The sequence below is a fragment of the Bison bison genome, unplaced genomic scaffold (genome assembly GCF_000754665.1).
Source record: "Bison bison bison isolate TAMUID 2011002044 unplaced genomic scaffold, Bison_UMD1.0 scf7180017864180, whole genome shotgun sequence".
Taxonomy (NCBI): Eukaryota; Metazoa; Chordata; class Mammalia; order Artiodactyla; family Bovidae; genus Bison; species Bison bison.
In genome coordinates, this window is record NW_011494752.1 from 12,919,710 (window position 1) to 12,939,492 (window position 19,783).

Below are 19,783 nucleotides of genomic sequence, written 5' to 3' on the forward strand. Positions count from 1 at the left end.
TATGTGTGTGTGCGTGCACGTATTGCCCGCAGCGTCGTGTACACAGTGTGTGTATGCACACATGTGTGCATGGTGTGTATGCGCAATGTGTGTGTGGTGCATGTAATGTGCAGGTAGTACTGTGTGCACAAGTGCAGTGTGGGTCTGCATGTGTGAGTGTGATGTGTATGTGTGTAGTGTGCTGTGCTTATGTGCAGTGTGTCTGTATGTGTAGTGTTGTGTGTCTATAAGCAGTGTGTCTGCATGTGTGAGTGTGGTGTGTATGTGTATAGTGTGCTGTGCATATGTGCAGTGTGTGTCTGCATGTGTGAGTGTGGTTTGTATGTGTGTAGTGTGCTGTGCATATGTGCAGTGTGTGTCTGTATGTGTAGTGTTGTGTGTCTATGAGCAGTGTGTCTGTATGTGAGTGTGGTGTGTATGTGTGTGTATGCATGCGTAGTGTGGTGTGTGTGTGTGTGCAGTGTGTGTCTGTAAGAATGGTGTGTGTCGTGTGTGGGTGCACAGGTGCACACTGAAGCACACTGCAGGAAGGCAGGGTGGGAAAACAAATCCAGAGGCAGCGGAAGACTTTTCCATTTGATTTCTGACTGTTCCTTTGAATTGCAAAGACTGTATATACTTTCGGGATTTCCTTAGTAAGGCCCTTTCGTGGAGTGGGAATTATAATTTTACCCAAATGACTTATTCAGGAAAAAAAAGACCAAGAAATCATGTGGTAAAAATAGTGTGTGCAAATACAGAATAGAGTGTGTCAGGGCAGAAGAAAACCACAAAACCAATGTGGGACTCTCAAAAGGGAGGGAGAGAGGGAGGCAGGGAGGGAAGCAGGGGAACAGATCTTTATAATTGCTGGGAGATGTCTGCGTTTGGTGGAAAGACAGTGCTTGGAACCCTGTACCCTGGGGTATGAATCCCAGCTAAGCCTTGCTGAGCCTATGACTCTGGGCAAGTTCATTTTTGTGTCACACGTAACGGTGCTCATTTGTTAGAGGTACTGATACCCAGCTCTTTCCAAGGTTGTAAGGCTGCAGCTCTGACACGAGATTGGCTCTTGAAAGATGTTAATTCTTTCTTGGTCTATTCTTCCTTTCCCTCCCAGGGGTTGGCTCTCTAAGAGATTAGCTGCATCATGGGGATGGTGAGGAGGAGGAAGGGGAGGAGGAGGACAAGGTTTGCAGAGAATGCAATTACTCCACATGCCTCTGCAGACAGACCTGCAGGATGGCTCAGCAAGTCAGGACCTCTGGCCAAGCAGTCCTGCCCTCACCTTCATTTAGCAGGTGCCCAGAGCACTGATGCTGAAGCTGAAGCTCCAATACTTTGGCCACCGGATGCAAAGAGTTGACTCATTGGAAAAGACCCTGATGCTGGGAGAGATTGAAGGCAGGGGAAGGGGACGACAGAGGATGAGATGGTTGGATGGCATCACCGACTCAATGGACATGAGTTTGAGTAAGCTCCGGGCATGGTGAAGGACAGGGAAGCCTGGCGTGCCGCATGCAGTCCATGTCGCAGAGTCGGACATGACTGAGCGACTGAATAGCAAAAGAGGAGAAACATCCATATGCACAATAAAACTTTCCTGTTTCAAAGAGCGAAGAGAAAAAAAAAAGGCCAGGCAAATCAGAAGGGAAAACAGAACAATGGAGATTAAAAACCAGCCCTAAACAACCTCACTCTTGTGAGCAGGCAGAGAGGGAAACGCACTGAAATCATTTTATTAACTTGGCTTCATGTATTTATTAATTGCAGCTGCCCATGTTTTAGGGGCCACAAAGTATACAGAACGGCAAGATGAATAAGGCTGGGTTCATGCTAATTCTTGCTGGAGAGAAACAGATTAACCCCATCTCAAACAGGCATCGATCACAGGGATACACAGAAAGTTAACTAAAGGGCGATGTGAAATATGCCCAGAGCCGATCGATAGCCTGTGTCTTGCTGCACTGAGCTGAGTGGGGAAGAGACAGGGAAGACAGGGGCCAGGGGGCATATCTGAGCAAATGTTTAGGAGATGAAAGATGAAAGAAGGAGAAATGCCCGGACGAAGGAAAGGAACAGCCACAGGAAAAGGCAGAGTCAGGGAAACACAGGGTGAACAGAGCTAAGAGAAACTAAACAAGAGAAAGAAGAAAACAGAGAAGGGGAGCGAGACCAGCAGAAAAGGAAGAGGGAAGAGGGAGGAAGAGGGAAATGAGTGGACAAAAGAAGTGGAGGCATTTGGCCTAAGAGCAGACAAGTGAACCAGAGCCAGGGACAGAAAACTTACGAGAGGAACAGGAGCAGGACCGGGTGACATTCAACTCACCTTCTAATTAAACTGGGGCAACTGCTTTTTGCTTTTTATGCATCTGTGCATTGATTTAGAAGGAAAAAGCTACCAGAGAGTGGATTCTTGCAAGGGTAATGACTCTGGGGAGGCTAGTGGCCAGGGCCACTTGTGGTTACTGAATAAACCCAGCAGATTAGGCGCCCAACTTCAGGATAGCTGTCTATATGCAAAGTCACATCATTAACGTGTGTGCAGGGCCCCAGGCCACAGCCCAACAGCCTTGCAGAGCTGAGCGTTGCTCCCGGGCTTCCACTCCGAGGACCATCCTCGGGGCTAGGGAGACTGTGAAGGCGGTTGTCTGCCCTGGTCCCCACGGTGGCCAGGGGCAGGCAGGAGCGAGAGAGTCTCTGTCACCTCCAGTTAAAAGAGAGTGAACAGGTTGGTGCTGGACAGGAGAGGGATGGAATGGAGAAGAAGGGGAAGAGAGGCTGCTCCTCAAGGGCTGTAGTGGAAATGGTGCCCAAAACAAAGCATTTAGGAAAAAGCTAGGCATCAATTATTTATATTCTCTGTGATCCCAGAGAAGGATTTAAGGTGCATCTTTCATAAGATCTAGGGTCTGGCCTTCTGGCTCATACATTTTCTCTGTCTCTGTTCCCACCTTCACCAGTCTTCGTTTCCCCAGAGCATTCCTACTCCAGTTTCTAAATTTATTTCCTCTTGTACTCCCCACTTTCTCAGAGGCCCTCTGGGTTAGGAACCCCTCTTTCTTGCTCCCAATATCACACCAATTTTGCTTTTATTGGGCTTCCCTGTGGCTCAGATGGTAAAGAATCTGCTTGCCATGCAGAAGACCTGGGTTCGATTCCTGGGTCAGGAAGATCCCCTGGAGAAGGGCATGGCAACCCACTCCAGTATTCTTGCCTGGAGAATCCCATGGACAGAGGAGCCTGGTGGGCTGCAGTCCATGGGGTCAAAAAGAGCTAGACATGACTAAGTGACTAACACACACACACACACACTTTGCTTTTATCATGGCACTTAATACACCTCAGTGAAGCTTCAAGATTTTATTGTCTTCCCATCCCTGGATCTCCTCCATCAATCTCTGCCTTCTTCATGTCTTCTGGTCCGTGGGCTTCTTACAGGCAAAACTGTACCCTAGGCACCGTCCTGCCCCCGGGGCCCCAGCTCAGAGCCTGGTGCATGGTGCCTAAAGCATGGCAGTGCTGGAACTATGCTTTGGGGCCTGAAGTGAAGAGATTTCGTCTCATCTTCTCTAATCCTCATAATCGCATGGTCTCTGCCATGCAATTATCACTACCTCCTCTCAACACAGCCCTTCTCTTCACCCAAAATCTCTGCTGATCGTGGATAGAAACATGCTTCTGATTCCTTCTCAGTCTCCTGGCTTCTGATTCCTTCTCAGTCTCCTTGGCTATTGTCCTAATCTTGAATTTGACCCTGCATCTCCCAAATTAATTTTAGGATAAGTATGTATTTTGTTTTGTCATACCCACTACTCTCCCTGCAAAGTTTCATCAGTGAATACAGAGCTGCAAAGCATGCAAACACGTGGTAATCACACTAAATCCTGAAATGGAAAACAGTCAAAAGAGAAAGGCCCTTGTTTTCTTACCTTGGTCCTTACACTAATGTTTGCATTGACTTTTAAACAACCGGGGGAGAAGAGGAAAAGTCGTATTTCATTTGTACAGGGATTCGTTCTCGTCTTGGGCTTCCCCGGTGGTGCGAGCGGTAAACAACCCACATACCAACGCAGGAGACACAGGAGACTCGGGTTTGATCCCTGGGTTGGGAAGATCCCCTAGAGGAGGAAATGGCAACCCACTCCAGTATTCTTGTCTGGAGAATCCCACGGACAGAGGAGCCTGGCAGGCTACCATCCATGCACAGGGTTACAGAGTCAGACACAACTAAAGCAACTTAGCTCTCATGCTAGTCATGTAGTTTTTGGAGCCACCTTGATGGTGGGAAAGTGGAGAAGTTCAAGGTAGTGGCTTTGTGGGCATGGCCAGCTGCATCCAGGTCAGCTCACTGGCCATTTCCTATGAGACCTCTAGTAAGAAGATTATGCGTAATTTGAAAACCAACTGAATTTGTCAATTGATTCCTTGAGACTCCTTCCTGAGACTATGATCAGAATTTCCTAAACTTCTAGTAGAACTACCATCACATGATGACTATTCTAAGAAAGTTACTGAATCACGGGTTCTTCCAGCCAACGCGAGGCTGATCACCCTGTTGTCTCGGACCTCTTCTTACTCTGCGCTTTGCTGTTTTTCACTTGTTCACTTTTTATTTGGTCATCCTACCTTTAGGCAGACAGACGTGAAATAAAGAAAAGGCCAAATGCTGACCTAATGACATAGCCTGGGAATTGCAGATACACTATAATTCTCTTACTGCATTCTCCATACATAAAATGTAATGAAAATTACATATAAGAGAAAACTTAATTTCCATTAGAGAATAAAATAGGATTTCCACATACCTTGAAAGGCAGCTATGCTTAAAAATTAATTAATTTGATGAATATTTGTTTCTTCCTCATTTTTTTCTTTTTTTGAAATCTTAAATACTACACTTTATTTTAAAAATTATTTTACAATGTTGTGTTAGTTTCAGGTGTACAGCTAAGTGATTCAGATATATATGCATATATATATACACACATATATATACACGTATCTACATACACATATATATACATACACACATATATGGTAGTGGTAGTTTAGCTGCTCAGTCATATCTGATTCTTTGCAACCCATGGATTGTAGCCCACCAGCTTCCTCTGTCCATGGGATTCTCCAGGCAAGAATACTGGAGTGGTAGCCATTCTCTTCTCCAGGGGAATTTTCTGACCCAGGGATCAAACCTAGGTCTCCTGCATTGCAGGCAGATTCTTTACCAACTGAGCCACCAGGTAAGTCCTGGTGGCTTCTATACACACACATGTACTTTTCAGATTCTTGTCCCATATAGGTTATTACAGAATATTGAGTATAGTTCCTTGTGCTATACAGTAGGACCTTGCTGATTATCTATTTTACATATAATGGTGTGTACTGTTACTCCCCAAACTCCTAACTTATCCCGCCCCACCTCTCTTTCCCCTTTGGCAATCATGTTTGTTTTCTATGTCTGTGAGTCTGTTTTTGTGTAGTAAATAAGTTCACTGGTATTATTTAGATTCCACATATAAGTGATATCATATGGTACTTCTCCTTCTCTGCCTGACTTACTTCACTCGATAGGACACTCTCTAGATCCCTTCATGATGCTGCACATGATGATATTTCATTCTTTGCTACTGCTGCTACTTTTTGGATCCCTCGGTTGCTCCCTCCTACAAGGAAGCGGGGCCTGACGGGAGGAGAACACTCACCTGCACCACGCCCAGTCGCCCTAGGAAGCCATCCAGTCGCACAAAGACCAAAGAGGACTGGAAATCCCACTCGCGGACCTCCTGGTTCTCTCTGAAGTAAGAATGGAGATTCTCCCTTCTGTCCTGAAACAGCTGCTTGAAGAAGCTCAGGGTGTCCACGACCACATGCAGTTTCCTCTGACTTTCTTCCACCTCACCTCTCAGGAGGTCTTCTGGGCAGAGATAAACAGAGGCCTGGAGGGCAGACAGGTGAGTGGTACTAAGCCTGGCTGCAGGTGCAGGATGGTCCTCAACTCTGCCCAGCCTACAGCTCTCCACTGAGCGACTGCCCATGCAAAACTTACCAGAAGCCTAATACAGGAAACGTCAGACCCCATTCTGTAGTCCCACAGAGGGACTGGGACCTGGGTTCTAGCCACGATCAGTGACTGGCTCAGGAATGGCAAGTGACCAGTCAGAGACAAGGAAACACAGTGAGACTTCTCTTGGGACAGCTGGGGCTGGACAGGTATCCTTTCCAGGTTTTTGTTGTGACTCACTGGCTTTCTGGGCTCCCCTAGTGGCTCAGATGGTAAGAATCTACCTGCCAATGCAGGAAACACAGGTTCCATCCCTGATCTGGGAAGATGCCACATGGTGAGAAGCAACTAAGTCAGTGCATCCCAACTATTGAGCCTGTGCTCTAGAGCCCAGGAGCCGCAACTATTGAAGCGGCGTGCCCTAGAGCCTGTGCTCCACAGCAAGAGAAGTCACCACAGTGAGAAGCCCGTGCACTGCAACTAGAGAGTAGCCCCTCCTTGCTGCAAGTAGAGAAAAAAGCCTGAATGCAGCAGCCAAGACCCAGTGCTGCCAGATAAATATATAAACAAAATCATATATACATACATAAAGATCCTTAAGGAGGTTGAAATTCACCATCTCTACCCTGTGCCCAAACCCAGGTCCTCCAAAGTACCCCAGCAGGACTGAGAACAGTTTTGGGAGTTACTGGCTATGATGATAAAGCAATTCAAGTCTGAGAATCCTCTGCTAAGTCTCTTCAGTCGTGTCTGATGCTTTGCGACCCCATGGACTGTAGCCTGCCAGGCTCCTCTGTCCATGGAATTCTCCAGGCAAGAATACTGGAGTGGGTAGCTATGCCCTTCTCCAGGGGATCTTCCAGATCCAAGGATTGAACCTGGGTCTCCTGCATTGCAGGTAGATTCTTTACCATCTGAGCCACCAGAGGAGAACCCTTTGGGCCCTCATTATTGCTCTGAAAAAAAAAAGATGCACACTTTACTCTTCTTGTGACTTGGACCATCCAGCCCCCGGGGTGAGGTTGGGAACTGCTGGGTGCCCACCTGCTGGACCAGAAGGTTGCAGATCTCTTGCAGCAGCACTGTGAGCCGCCCTGGGCAGCGGTAAGACTCACACGTGGCCCAGATCAGGCAGACCACGTGCAGCAGGGGCCGCAGCCGGGGCTTCACGTCAGGAAACTCCAGGCTCTCGAGGTCCTCCAGGTGACGACGCAGTGGCGCCAGGTGGGTGTAGATGTCCCGCGCCTCCGTCAGAGCTGGAAGGAACGGGAGACAACCCATCACAGTACCAGCTTGAGGCTCACACCCGCCCAGCAGAGCCCTGGGGCCTGGGCATGAAGGATAAGAAAACAAGGGTTGTGATCTCTTCCTGGGCTGAGGGAGCAGAGAGGGCTGGCCAGCTCTTGCAAGGAAACACTGAAATCAGAAGAGCTCTGGGCAGCTGGGAGAGGGGTCTGAGGAGCCTCTCTTACAGAATTCTTGTATCTGGACGGCCTCCTGGCCCTCCCAAGCCCAGGCCCTCTGGTGCTGTGTGTGTAGAAAATGCTTGGTGACTGTTTGCTGGTATTACCTCTGAGGTAATATGGGATGGATGACAGAGGACGGGTTTTAAGAGTCAGAAAGATCTGCCTTCAAATGCCGATACATCAAATGTGTGACCTCAGGCATGACTATCCTGTCTGAATCTCAACAACAGGCTGAACAGTCACTCATGTAAAGGGTTCTTGTGAAGGCAGCAAAGACGGCTAGCTCAGTGCTTGTACCAAAGGAGGTGCTGCGTGCACGATCACATCTCTAATAAATATTTGCCAATAAAGAATCTCATTGAGCTCTTACGGAGGACAAGTCACAGGGAACAGAGAAATAGCTCAGGCTGATTATGGCAAGGCTCTGCCGGTCTTCAAAGCCAGGAAAACCTCCTGCCATTTCCACTGAATGAAGCCGAGGAAAAACAGCGCTTTCCATCTGCCATCCTGTGGTGGCCGAGGGGGGAAAGGAGGAAAACCGTAGCTCTGGGTGCTAATTCTGCAGAGCCACTTAGAGGGGATGCAAAGACCCAGAAACGGGTGTTTAGGAAGGCTGGTTCTTTCCTGGGCAGGTAACCCGGCACTGTCGTGTGACAGCACATGGTCTTGGGTTATTTTATGTGGATGAAGCTCTGTATTCATCCTAAAAGAAACTCAAAATATATACACTGTTTAGTAAACAGTTTCAATATACCAAACACCATCCCACTCATAGAAAAACTCATAGAAAATCATATGAGGTAGCTTCATTATTTCCACTTTGTAAGCAAAGGAATTAGGACCTAGGAACTTCTCCGGTTGTCCTGTGATTAAGACTCCACACTTTTGATGAAAGGGGCATGGGTTCAATCCCTGGTCAGGGAACTATGATCCTGCATGCTGCGTGGTACAGCCAAAAAATAACAAATAAATTTCTTTTTCTAATTTTTTGTAATTTGTTGCATGCTCAGTTGTGTCCGACTCTGCAGGACCCCACAAGAACTGTAGCCCTTCAGGTTCCTCTGTCCATGAGATTCTCCAAGCAAGAATACTGGAGTGGGTTGCCATGCCCTCCTCCAGGGGATCTATCTTCCTGACCCAGGGATAGAACCTGCATCTCCTGCATTGGCAGGTGGATTCCTTACCACTTGAGCTAGCAGAGAAGCCCAATAAATAGATAAGTAAATAAAACCACTGTACCATCCGATAAAAATTGCTGAAAATTAAAAAAAAACAATAACACTAAGACCTAAATAACCTGCCTTGAGTCTACCAGTTAATTGGTCAGCCCTGCCCGGCTGAGCAAAAGCAGGATTATACCCGAGTTTATTACATTGAACCCCTGGCTTGATGGTTGTGGGGCTCACTACACATGGGAGTTTGGGGTGTGTACATCAAGGTTTGGGATGTATATCAAGCTTTATACCCCAAATGGAGTTGTGGGAAGGACTATGTGAACCCAATTTTTAAAAGACAGATGTCATGGTAAATCAACTAGAACAGCAATTCTTAAATGGGAGGGTTTGATGGAAGTATCAGAACCACTGTAGGGTTGGGGGTGTCAGAATCCAACAGTCATTCCAATGAGCACATGCTCAGGCTTTCATCTGTGCCTTGAGGGAAGAGAAACAGAGCATCAAACCACGGGAGCCTCCTTTTCATGTTGTACTTTTTAATAAGAAAAATCTCCTTTAATCATACAAATACGCACTCCCCTGATTTTCAAGAGCTCAACACTTGAGGGCTGGCTCATCTACTCCAGGGTGCAGTCATCTTGGCTCACAAGGCAGATGAAGAAAGATACAGAGTTAGGCTAACAGCTTTTAAAAAATGCAAATATAGGGAATATCCTGGTTGCCTAGTGGTTAGGACTCTGTGTTTCCACTGTGCAGTGCCTGGGTTTGATCCCTGGTTGGGGAACTAAAATCCCACAGGCCGGGCAATGTGGCCAAAAAAACCAAACCAAACAGGTTCAAATATAAACCCCAGTTGCACAGAAATATATGTGGTTTGCTGGTAAATCTTTAACCACAGCTCTTCTGGGACAAAAGCCTTGATCCCAAAAGCCTTTAGCATTTGCCAATTTCTGGGATGTAAATACTCCTAATCTTCCCACCGTGTCTGATCTCAAGCTACTAACTTGATGTCACTGAGTGCTGGGGAGTCCGTGTTGACAAGGGTTGCATGTGATGGGCTCTCATGGGAACCTGAGAGCCAGTTCCATGGCAGCTCCAGAAAACCTCTGGACTTTACTTCTCTCCCCACATACACATGCTAAGTAGCTTCAGTCGTGTCCAACTCTTTGCAAGCCCATGGACCATAGCACACCAGGCTCTTCTGCCCATGGGATTCTCCAGGCAATACTGGAATAGGTTGCCATGACCTCCTCTAAGGGATCTTCCTGACCCAGGGATAGAACCCATGTCTCTTATGTCTCCTGCATTGGTAAACAGGTTCTTTACCACTAGTACCACCTGGGAAGCCCTTTTCTCCACACGCTTCTACCCACAAATATGCTGGACTGGCAACTGGGCCGCACTGTGCCAACCTTGCCTCCTAGCGGCCAGAGGCAGGAACTCCCTACTTGGTCTTTATTCCCCTGGTCTTTTCTTTCCAAGGTACCCTTACTGTTCCCAAGGTTCTTTGCTGCCCAATCAATTGCACTTCAGAAAATCTCGTTCACACACATTTTTCTACGTTCTTTTAACCTCCTTCTTTACTCCCCATGTGCCCACCAATCCAGGACTATATCTTTTCCTCCCCTTCTCTTCTGTCCATCTGTGAGCCAAAGAACTACCCTGATCATGACATACAGTATGTGCAAAGCACATACTATCTGCAGAATAAGGACAACAACTCTGAAATTAAATTAGAAATGAGGAAAATCAGGTGCCAGCTAAAATATTTTTATTCTCTGAAGATCCCAATAAAATTTCTGACCAAGTCTGTACCTGGCAACTATGATCAAAATTCCTCTTCTTCCATTATTTGGATTGAGTTATATATTTCAAGGATTTCTATTTTTACAGTGGTATTTCTCTGAAATAGTTATGATGATATTGTCTTTTTTTTCTAATTTTTTTTCATTGCCATAATATATTCTTTACCAAAAAACTTTTAGAAGGCGGTCTGGGGAACCAAATCTTTTATTACTATTAATCAATGTGAATGATTGTACTCTATTAATCTTTTAATGTGAAAAATATACTTGGGGCTCTAAATAATAAATTCATAAATACGCTTTTATTATATGTTTTATTCCAGAGCCTCAAATTTCCATCCTTGGCATACCCCCTTTATGATAGTTGTCATGACTGCCTACAACCTGTAGTATTACCTCATACCTTTCCCTAATTTGACTCTAATTTTAACCTAAATAAAATCATATAAAATGAAACCATTAAATCTCTATAAAACCATAAATGGAAAACTCTCATCACATGCCAAAAAAAGGAGTTACCCTTTTGCATATTTTAAAATATGGATGAACCTAGAGCTTGTCATACAGAATGAAAGTCAGAAAAAGAAAAACAGATATCGTATATTAATGTATATATAATGGAATCTAGAAAAATGGCATTGATGAACCTATTTGTAGGGCAGGAAATACAGATGCAGATATAGAGAATGGATTTGTGGACACAGTAGGGGAGGGAGAAGGTGGGATGAATTGAGAGTAGCACTGGCATATATACACTGCTATGTGTACAGCAGATAGCTAGTGGGAAGCTGCTGTCCGGCACAGGGAGCTCAGCTGGGTGCTCTGTGATGACCTGGAGGGGTGTGATGGGGAGGAGGTTAGGAGGGAGGCTCAAGAGGGAGGAGATATATGTATACATACAGCTGATGCATGTTGAACAGCAGAAACTAACACAACGCTGTAAAGAAATTATCTTCCAATTTAAAAAATAAATTAACTAAATTAAATTTAAAACATAAAAAATAAAATACACCTGCCCAGACATCTACCCCAGCTCTCTCTCATACTAACAGTGGTACACAGATCACTTCTGGGGACACTACCTCATTTGAATTGGAGTATAAATTGGGAACAACATTTGATTGCTCTGAGACACAAAACCTCTCAGAGAAGCAACAGACTGGGGACCCAGTAGGAACCCCATTCTAAGCCAGCTCTAGGTGCTGGCAGAGGGCCTCTGGGATGAGAAATTAGGGTCCGGAAGGACCCCAGAGACCAGCTCCTTAAGCCAGCTATTCTCTGTTATAAAGCACAAGTCAGAAACTCCACCACCGGTGCTTTTATTCCTTCATCTGCATGGTTTCCAAACCCCACACCATAAGGAAGAGAAGGTGTGACAGGGTTCCACCAGTGGGCTCTGGACACAGGACACTCCCTCTTTAGCACAGCAAATACACCTTGGCAAGTTTTACATTCTGGATTGACACAAGAGGTTGCATTTAAAGAAAGAGTTCTGATAGAGAAAAAGCACTTGAGAATCACTGCTGAGATTAACCTTGCTGCTGCTGCTGCTGCTAAGTTGCTTCAGTCGTGTCCGACTCTGTGCAACCCCAGAGATGGCAGCCCACCAGACTCCCCCGTCCCTGGGATTCTCCAGGCAAGAACACTGGAGTGGGTTGCCATTTCCTTCTCCAAAGCATGAAAGTGAAAAGTGAAAGTGAAGTCGCTCAGTCATGTCCGACTCTTAACGACCCCATGAACTGCAGCCTACCAGGCTCCCCCATCCACGGGATTTTCCAGGCAAGAGTACTGGAGTGGGGTGCCAGAGCCTTCTCCGGAAATTAATCTTAAATAGCATGAAATTGCAAACACCTTTAGAAGCACATTTCAACCTACAATACCCAAGAGCCCGGAGGAGGTTTGAGAGGAGAAAGAAGTGAAGTGCACTGATGAGGGGAGAGGGAGCCCTGAAAGGATTTACCTACTTCTAAGTATAGACTCTGCTGGATTTGCAGTTTTGACAAGGGCCAATCTTTTCTGGTGCTCAGATGACCAGAAAACTGCAGTCCCATCTGACACAAGTAGGAAAAGAAAAAGCAGAATGGAGGTAGAAATGGAACAGAGACTTTCCAAGGGGGTGGAAGGACATGAACTCCAGAGGTGAGGGATTATGATTTACAGTCAGCAAAGAACTCACACTTACATCCTCTCCCAGCAGCCCCGGGAAGCAGGCGGCAAGCGTATGCATTACACGCAAAAGCTCAGAGAGGTTAGGTGACTCTGCCAGGGTCTCAGAGCTCTAGAAATGCAAATATAGAACAGGGTGGCTACTTTCCTGTTTCTAGGCTTGGTATTCTTGCCAATGTGCTAAACCATCTCAGGTCGGAGGGCTGTGAGGACTAGAAGCTGCTGAAATCAGAGAGGAAGATAATCCGGCACTAAATAAGAAAGTTGAGTCCGTGTATGAAAATACTTGTGGATCCTCACCTGCTCCAATGTCTCGGAACATGGCTTGGAAAGCTGGAAAGTAGCTGCTCTGAAGCTTATCCAGAAGTCCCACCATGCCCCTCCTCTTTATCATTCTCAGCTGATTATAAATGTATTCCAGATCTTCACACCTGCAACACAAGGAGAAGCATCAGTCCAGAACAACTTCAGGGAACACAGTCATGCTGCCATGACTGGCTTTCAGATAGACGGAGAGAGGAGGTCTGCCTTGGGGTGCTTCCACAGAGGCCATGCTCTAGTCCAAAGAGCCAGGGCCTCTGTTCCCAGAATAGCAAGGGCAAGAGCCTCAGTCTGGACACAGGTTCAAAGGAGCAGTTGTAGGAAGTAACAGCAGGGAACACTGCTGACCATCTGGTAGCTCAGAAGCTCAGCAGTTGGAGGTCATTAGCTCTCACAGTGAGGTTTTGGGTGGGGTGAGAGAGGTGTTGTCAGAGAAAGGCTGCTGGAGAAGGGCCCCACAGTAGGTCAGCAGAGTGGTCAGGAAACCAGGCAAGAGGATGGGGCATCTTGGCATGGGACACAAACGGGGCTGGAGCCGTTTGTGGAAATGGGCTGGGGGAGGTGGCTACTGAGTCCGGTCCCACCCCCAGGCTTCTCTCATCAGCCCTAGAGCCAACAGTTTAGTGTCATTTGAGTCAAGGCAGCTCTTCTGTGTACTGGGAGGTGACACTCTCGCCAAGGTTCAACGGTCACGCCTCGTTTCTTGAGGCGTTTCTGTGCCCACCTGGTCCTCCAGAACTCCAGCTCCACCTGTGGGGTAGGGTTCTCCCCCTGGAGGAGTGGCTGCGAAGACTCTCTCTTGAGCACCAGCTGGATTTGGTGGCTCCACTGGATCACTGCAGACTCAATGGCGTAGATGATGGACTTGTCCGTAGAATCCAAGCTGCGAAAGAGACAAGTCTCCTGGGATGCAGGGAAGAGCTTAACTCTACGGGCTATGTCACTTCAGTTGTGTTCGACTCTTTGTGACCCCATGGGCTGTAGCTCGCCAGGCTCCTCTGTCCGTGGAATTATCCAGGCAAGAATACTAGATTGAGTAGCTATTCCCTTCTCTATAGGATCTTCGGGACCCAGGGACTAACGCGGGTCTCTCACACTGCAGGTGGATTCTTTACCATCTGAGCCACCAGGGAAGCCCCAACCCTTGAGTCCCACCAATGCCAGCCAGCTCCCTGCTTGATGAGGCAGTGCATTCTTTGGGAAGATCAGCTGTCCTTGGGAAAGAGTTTGTCTCTACCCAGGACCAGGTTCATCTCCCTGCTAGTCCCTCATCTGGTCTCAGTTCTGACCGCCTCAGCAAGAAGAAACAGGTTACTTCCTCCTCCATCAGGCAAGTTGTCAGATGTCTGAACATTACTATTGTCCTCACTTTTCCAGTGAAGATGGAATTCCCATGTGTTGTCCCTCATACATCTTTAAAATAAACTAACTAGGGATGTTTGGAAAGGATTAAAAATCAAAAATACATTCTGGTTTGCCTTTTCATACAGTCTGAACTGACAGCTGTTCATGGCACTAGTGGTAAAGAACCCACCGCCAATGCAGGAGATGTAAGAGACAGGGGTTCAATCTCCGGGTGGGGAAGATCCCCTGGAGGAGGGCACAGCAACCCTACTCCAGTATTCTTGCCTGGAGCCTCCCATGGACAGAGGAGCCTGGAGGGCTACAGTCCATGGCGTCGCAAAAGTTGGACACGACTGAAGTGGCTTAGCACACGCACAGGCATGCCGAGAACACAGGACACAGGTGACAGAGAATCTGTCATTTGCATTTTTCATGCCAGAAATCCACCTTCGCTTCATTTAATTAAGTTCATATTTGCTGAGCAATGATATGGCACAAGTGATTATGGATGATATTAAAGGTAGAAGATACTCACCTCCCAGTAATACAATCCAGCCTCTTGGGAAATTATCAAATTTGAACAAAGGGAGACAAACACCACAATGATTATACATTCACACTGAATGTTGTTATGTTCAAAGAGAGAAGGAACAGAAGAAGGGTCGTTTGAAGGTGTTTATTTCGAAAATTGTATATTTTTATGAAGCCCCTATAAGTTTTCCAGTTAACTGGGATTGCTTCAAATTATATACATAGCAAATTACTTCCAATATGAAAAAACTCACTGTAAAGTATATTTCTATCCCATGCATTACTCATTCTGCAGATCAAATCATGGGCCCTGAACAGACAATACGTTTGCAAAGTCCCAGCAATGTGGCAGACTGAACGCGTGAAGGAAAGTGGACTGTTGCCACAAACATACAGAATGCTTACTAGAAGACAATTAAAAATATACATATTATTTTAGGTACATAGCCTGACTCTAAAGAAAAAAAAAGGAAATCCCCACAGAACAGAAGCAAAGATAGCTCAGGGCTGGAATGGTAAGTGGAAGCTGACAGTGGGTATCACTCCTATAAGGAGAAGGGCCATGGGGTTTAATGCCTCTCCGGTCACAGAAGGCAAGGACCTCAAACTTCGACAAAGCTGATTTGTTTCTACTTGGGGAAAAAAAAAATGTCCCCAGGATCTGAAAACACTCTCCAGCTGCTGCTGGTAGAGGGTCTGGACAGCGACATGATGTGCTGAGTAAATGCTGGGAAGAGGCGTGCTGTCTCCCAGACTGGACCTGGGTCTCTGCCAACGATGAGACACGGTCCTGATAAGGGAAACACTGGAATCAGTGTGGCTGCTCTCAGTTCTCAGATAGTTCTGAGCAGAAAGAAGGCCACGTTGCCGTGATAGCCTTGAGAGACTTGGGTGGGGGTACTGGTGAGGGTGGTAATCAGCACGGAACACACAGTCTGAGGATGCTGGCCAACAGTGGGCTTGTGTGGAGAAGAAGGAGACGTGCAGAGTCAGGGACAGAAAAGTCGTAGAGAAAACATTCAGATAAACCGGCATCTCCCCTATCTCCGAGACCCATATGGCCAGCCTGGCGGTACTCACGTGGCCTCGATTTCAGAACCCTCAGAGCCCATGTTTTCTGAGCCGACTGGAAGGGGCAGCAGGGTTTTTCCCTTCGCTTGCTCAAGGAGAACCAGAAGGTCACCCTGGAGGCTGTAGGCATGCCGCTGGACATCTTGACAAACCACGTGGGGCCAGTCTAGGTGGTTCTTCTCATTGGCCAGGACAGGGATGACAACCTGGAACAGATGTGCATGGGAAACAAAGGTGGGCAACTTCTGAAACCCTAAAGAAGGACTATCTGGGGCGGGGGAAGTTAGGCAGTTTGGGATCAATGTGTACCCACTCCTATATTTAGAAGGGATAATCAACAAGGGGGCTTCCCAGGTGGCTCAGTGGTAAAGAATCTGCCTGCCAAGTAGGAGACACAGGTTTGATCCCTGCATCAGGAAGATCCCCTGGAGAAGGAAATGGCAACTCACTACAGTATTCTTGCCTGGGAAATCCTATGTATAGAGGAGACTGGCAGGCTACAGTCCATGGGGTCAAAAGAGCTGGACACAACTTAGCAACTAAACAATAACCACCGACAAGGACCTACTGTGTAGCACAGGGAACTCTGCTCAATGTTACGTGGCAGCCTGGATGGGAGGGGAGCTTGAGGGAGCATGGATACATGTATATGTATGGCTGAGTCCCTTTGCCGTCCACCTGAAACTATCACAGCATTGTTAACCAGTCCTTCACTAGCTCTCAGAGTTTGGTCAGATTCACACCCATTGAGTCAGTGATGCCATCCAACCATCTCATCCTCTACCACCCCCTTCTCCTTTTTCCTTCAATATTTCCCAGGATCAGGGTCTTTTCCAATGAGTTGGTTCTTCACATCAGGTGGTCAGAGTATTGAAGCTTCAGCAGTTAATCAGTTATGAAGTGAAAGTTGCTCAGTCATGCCTGACTTTTTTCAACCCCATGGACTATACAGTCCATGGAACTCTTTAAGCCAGAATACTGGAGTGGGTAGCCTTTCCCTTCTCTAGGAGTTCTTCCCAATCCAGGTCTCCTCCATTGCAGGAGGTTTCTTTACCAGCTGAGCCACAAGGGAAGTTCAAGAATACTGGAGTGGGTAGCCTTTCCCTTCTCCAGTGGATTTTCCTGATCCAGGAATGGAACTGGGGTCTCCTGCATTGCAGGTGGTTTCTTTACCAACTGAGCTATCAGGGAAGCCCTAATTAGCTATAATACCCCAATACAAAATTTTTTTTTTTTTAAAAGGAAGACTATTCTGAGAAAGGTCGAGAGAGCTATGCACGACCTTTTGCAGGTCTCCCTGTCTGCTAAGACCTAACAGCTAATACCTAACATTATGAAATAAACATCATGTACTGCCTTGACATCTGGTAAAATTGGGGGTGGGGGGCAGCTGCAATAACCAGTCGTCACAAGTTTCCCTACCCATTCTGCTCCCGCAGAGAAGGTCCCTCATCCAACATCCCTGTTTATCAAGGGCACCAGGCACATCTGCTTCTCATCCCTGGGGAGTGGGCTTCGGTTCCTTGCCAGCCAACAGAATATTCCCCCAAGCCAATCCCATCCTCCTCCAGGAACCTGTGGGCCCCATACCCTCTGGAGAGTACAAAGCTTGTCTCCCACACTTCCTGGTCGTTCACTCTGTTCCCACATGCAATCCCTATGTGGCCCTGCCTGGCACAGGGTCCTCCTCCTCTGGACTGTATCTCTGATAATAACCTGTGAGCAGTGTCATCTGTCCAGTGTTGTGTGTTCAGCCATGTCCAGAACCCTAGGGCAAGAATCCCTTCCTCATCACAGGGTGAATATAAGCAACTGAAATTGTCACAAAGGCCAAGAGGCAAAAAAAAAAAAAAAAAAGCAGGACAAATGCAGGTAAGCATGATCTCAGAGACCATTTTATTTATGTATTTATTTTATCTACTTATTTTATTGCCAGTTTAGACTTTATTACTATATTTTGTTATATCAGTATTTCGGTAATATGTGTGTGTACATGTGTGTGTGTGTGTGTGCACACACACTTGAGCTCAGTTGCTAAGTCATGTCCAACTCTTCTTTTGACCCATAGACTGTAGCCCACCAGGCTCCTCTGTCCATGGGACTTTCCAGGCAAGAATACTGGAGTGGGTTGCTATTTCCTTCTCCAGGTGTTCTTCCTGGACCAGGGATCAAACCCTCATCTTCTGCATTGGCAGGCAGATTCCTTATCACTGAGCCACCAGGAAAGCCCGCTATCCATTGATATAGCCACATGTTAATACAGGAGCAAAGCTGAGGAAAGTCACAGTGTGTGGGAGCCCAATCATGGAGAAATGAAGGCAGTGCCATTAGTTTATGACACAGCAATGGGGGGAGAGGGTAGCTTTGTCTAATGGCATCAGCTTCAAGCTGGATATTTTTTGACTTGAATCTAGAAGCAGCAAGTAGGAGCAAGGTTACCTGTCCCACCTCCAGGCTCAGAGGTAGAAGGGATGAATCCTTGGGAAGAGATGAGTTTGGGTTAGAGCAGGTGACAAGGAGGGGTCAGAGAAGTAAGAAAGCTTTTAAGTGGGATGTAGAGTGACAATAATTCTTGTCATTTGTAAGGAAAACCTACAACTAATGTAACAACTTGTTTTCAGTCACATCTAACTCTTTGAGACACCAGTCTTTCCCACGGAGGAAAATCCCTTGGACAGAGGATTTCCCAGGCAAGAATCCTGGAGTGGGTTGCCATTTCCTTCTTCAGGGGATCTTCCTGACCCAAGGACTGAATGCACATCTCTTGCCTCTCTCGCACTGGCAGGCGGATTCTTTACCACTAGCACCACCTGGGAAGCCCAACGTAACAGAGAAGAAACCTGACTCTACGTGGGTTCAGTTCCTTTTACTCTATCTTTGTACTCTCTTGCCTGTCTTAGTCATGTTGGCTCTGCCTCTTTGTATTAATAAAAGGAAGTTGCCCACAGCCAGAAATACACATGACAGTCCGTTCACAAGGCTCTGCCTCCCAAGCCTGACCTTTCAAGGTATAATAAAAAATTGCATAACAGAGAATAATAATTGTCCAGTTGGAGGCTTACAATGTGACCAGACCCACTTGGACATCTGCAAGAATAAAGGATTCAGGCACCAAGAATTTGCAATGAACAGCCACACTCCCTCCCCTTTTAGTAGAAAGAAGCCTAAATTCTCCCTTGGAAAAGGGTTCTGCCAGTCCATCATCTCAAACTGCCAGCTTTCTAATAGAGTCACTATTCCTTGCCCCAATGTCTTCTCTCTTGATTTATCAGCCTGCTGTGTGGCAAGGAGTATGAGTTTGGATTTGGGGATGCTAACATACTCTGTTTCAAGTATCTTGATAAATTATTTTGAATTTCATGAAAAGCCTGCAAGGTGTGTTGATTCTGACTGAGGGGAGTTCACATCACACTGCAGAAATCTGACAGAACAAGGGATTGGAACCTGGATCCCCCAGACTCCTAATCCACGCTCCTGTCTGGGGAAAAGGACCTGAGGCAGAAGGCAGATGCCCCCCACCCCCTGCCCTGGGGGAGTGGGGGTAAATCTATTGGAGATTCATTTCCTGTGGACTGAAACTCCAAGATGAGAACAGCAGGGCAATTAAGGGAGGAGGCTGGACCCTGCACAGATTATATGTTTCTTCTTCCAGAAGTCAGGCAACTTCCCAGACCTCATGTGCGCAGAAAAGGTTCCTTCAAGCCCAAAGAGGAGTTATGCCTAGGGATGTTCTACCCACATGCCTTTTTGGTAAAATCCATCTTGGCTAACGGATGCTTGGACACACGTGAGAGGATCCTGAGATAAACCAAATATGGGCAGTGAACCAGTCAAATCAAAATGACTGGCCAAGGGAAACCTGGAAGAAATATCCCATGAAAGTTATTCCAAACTGCCACGAGGGTGTGATTCAGTGACTCT

At 46.7% G+C, this 19,783-nt stretch overlaps 1 protein-coding gene across 1 annotated transcript in view; it reads right to left on the reverse strand.

Annotated features, from left to right (window-relative positions):
- Window positions 1-19,783, reverse strand: part of DNAH9 (dynein, axonemal, heavy chain 9) — a 286,597-nt gene that overhangs the window by 261,305 nt on the left and 5,509 nt on the right. The window contains exons 3-7 of the mRNA XM_010843000.1: window positions 15,872-16,068; window positions 13,641-13,799; window positions 12,896-13,026; window positions 7,028-7,239; window positions 5,685-5,918 (exon numbers count right to left, since the gene is read on the reverse strand). Coding sequence (XP_010841302.1) covers window positions 5,685-5,918; window positions 7,028-7,239; window positions 12,896-13,026; window positions 13,641-13,799; window positions 15,872-16,068 — 933 coding nt within the window. The remainder of the gene's footprint in view (window positions 1-5,684; window positions 5,919-7,027; window positions 7,240-12,895; window positions 13,027-13,640; window positions 13,800-15,871; window positions 16,069-19,783) is intronic.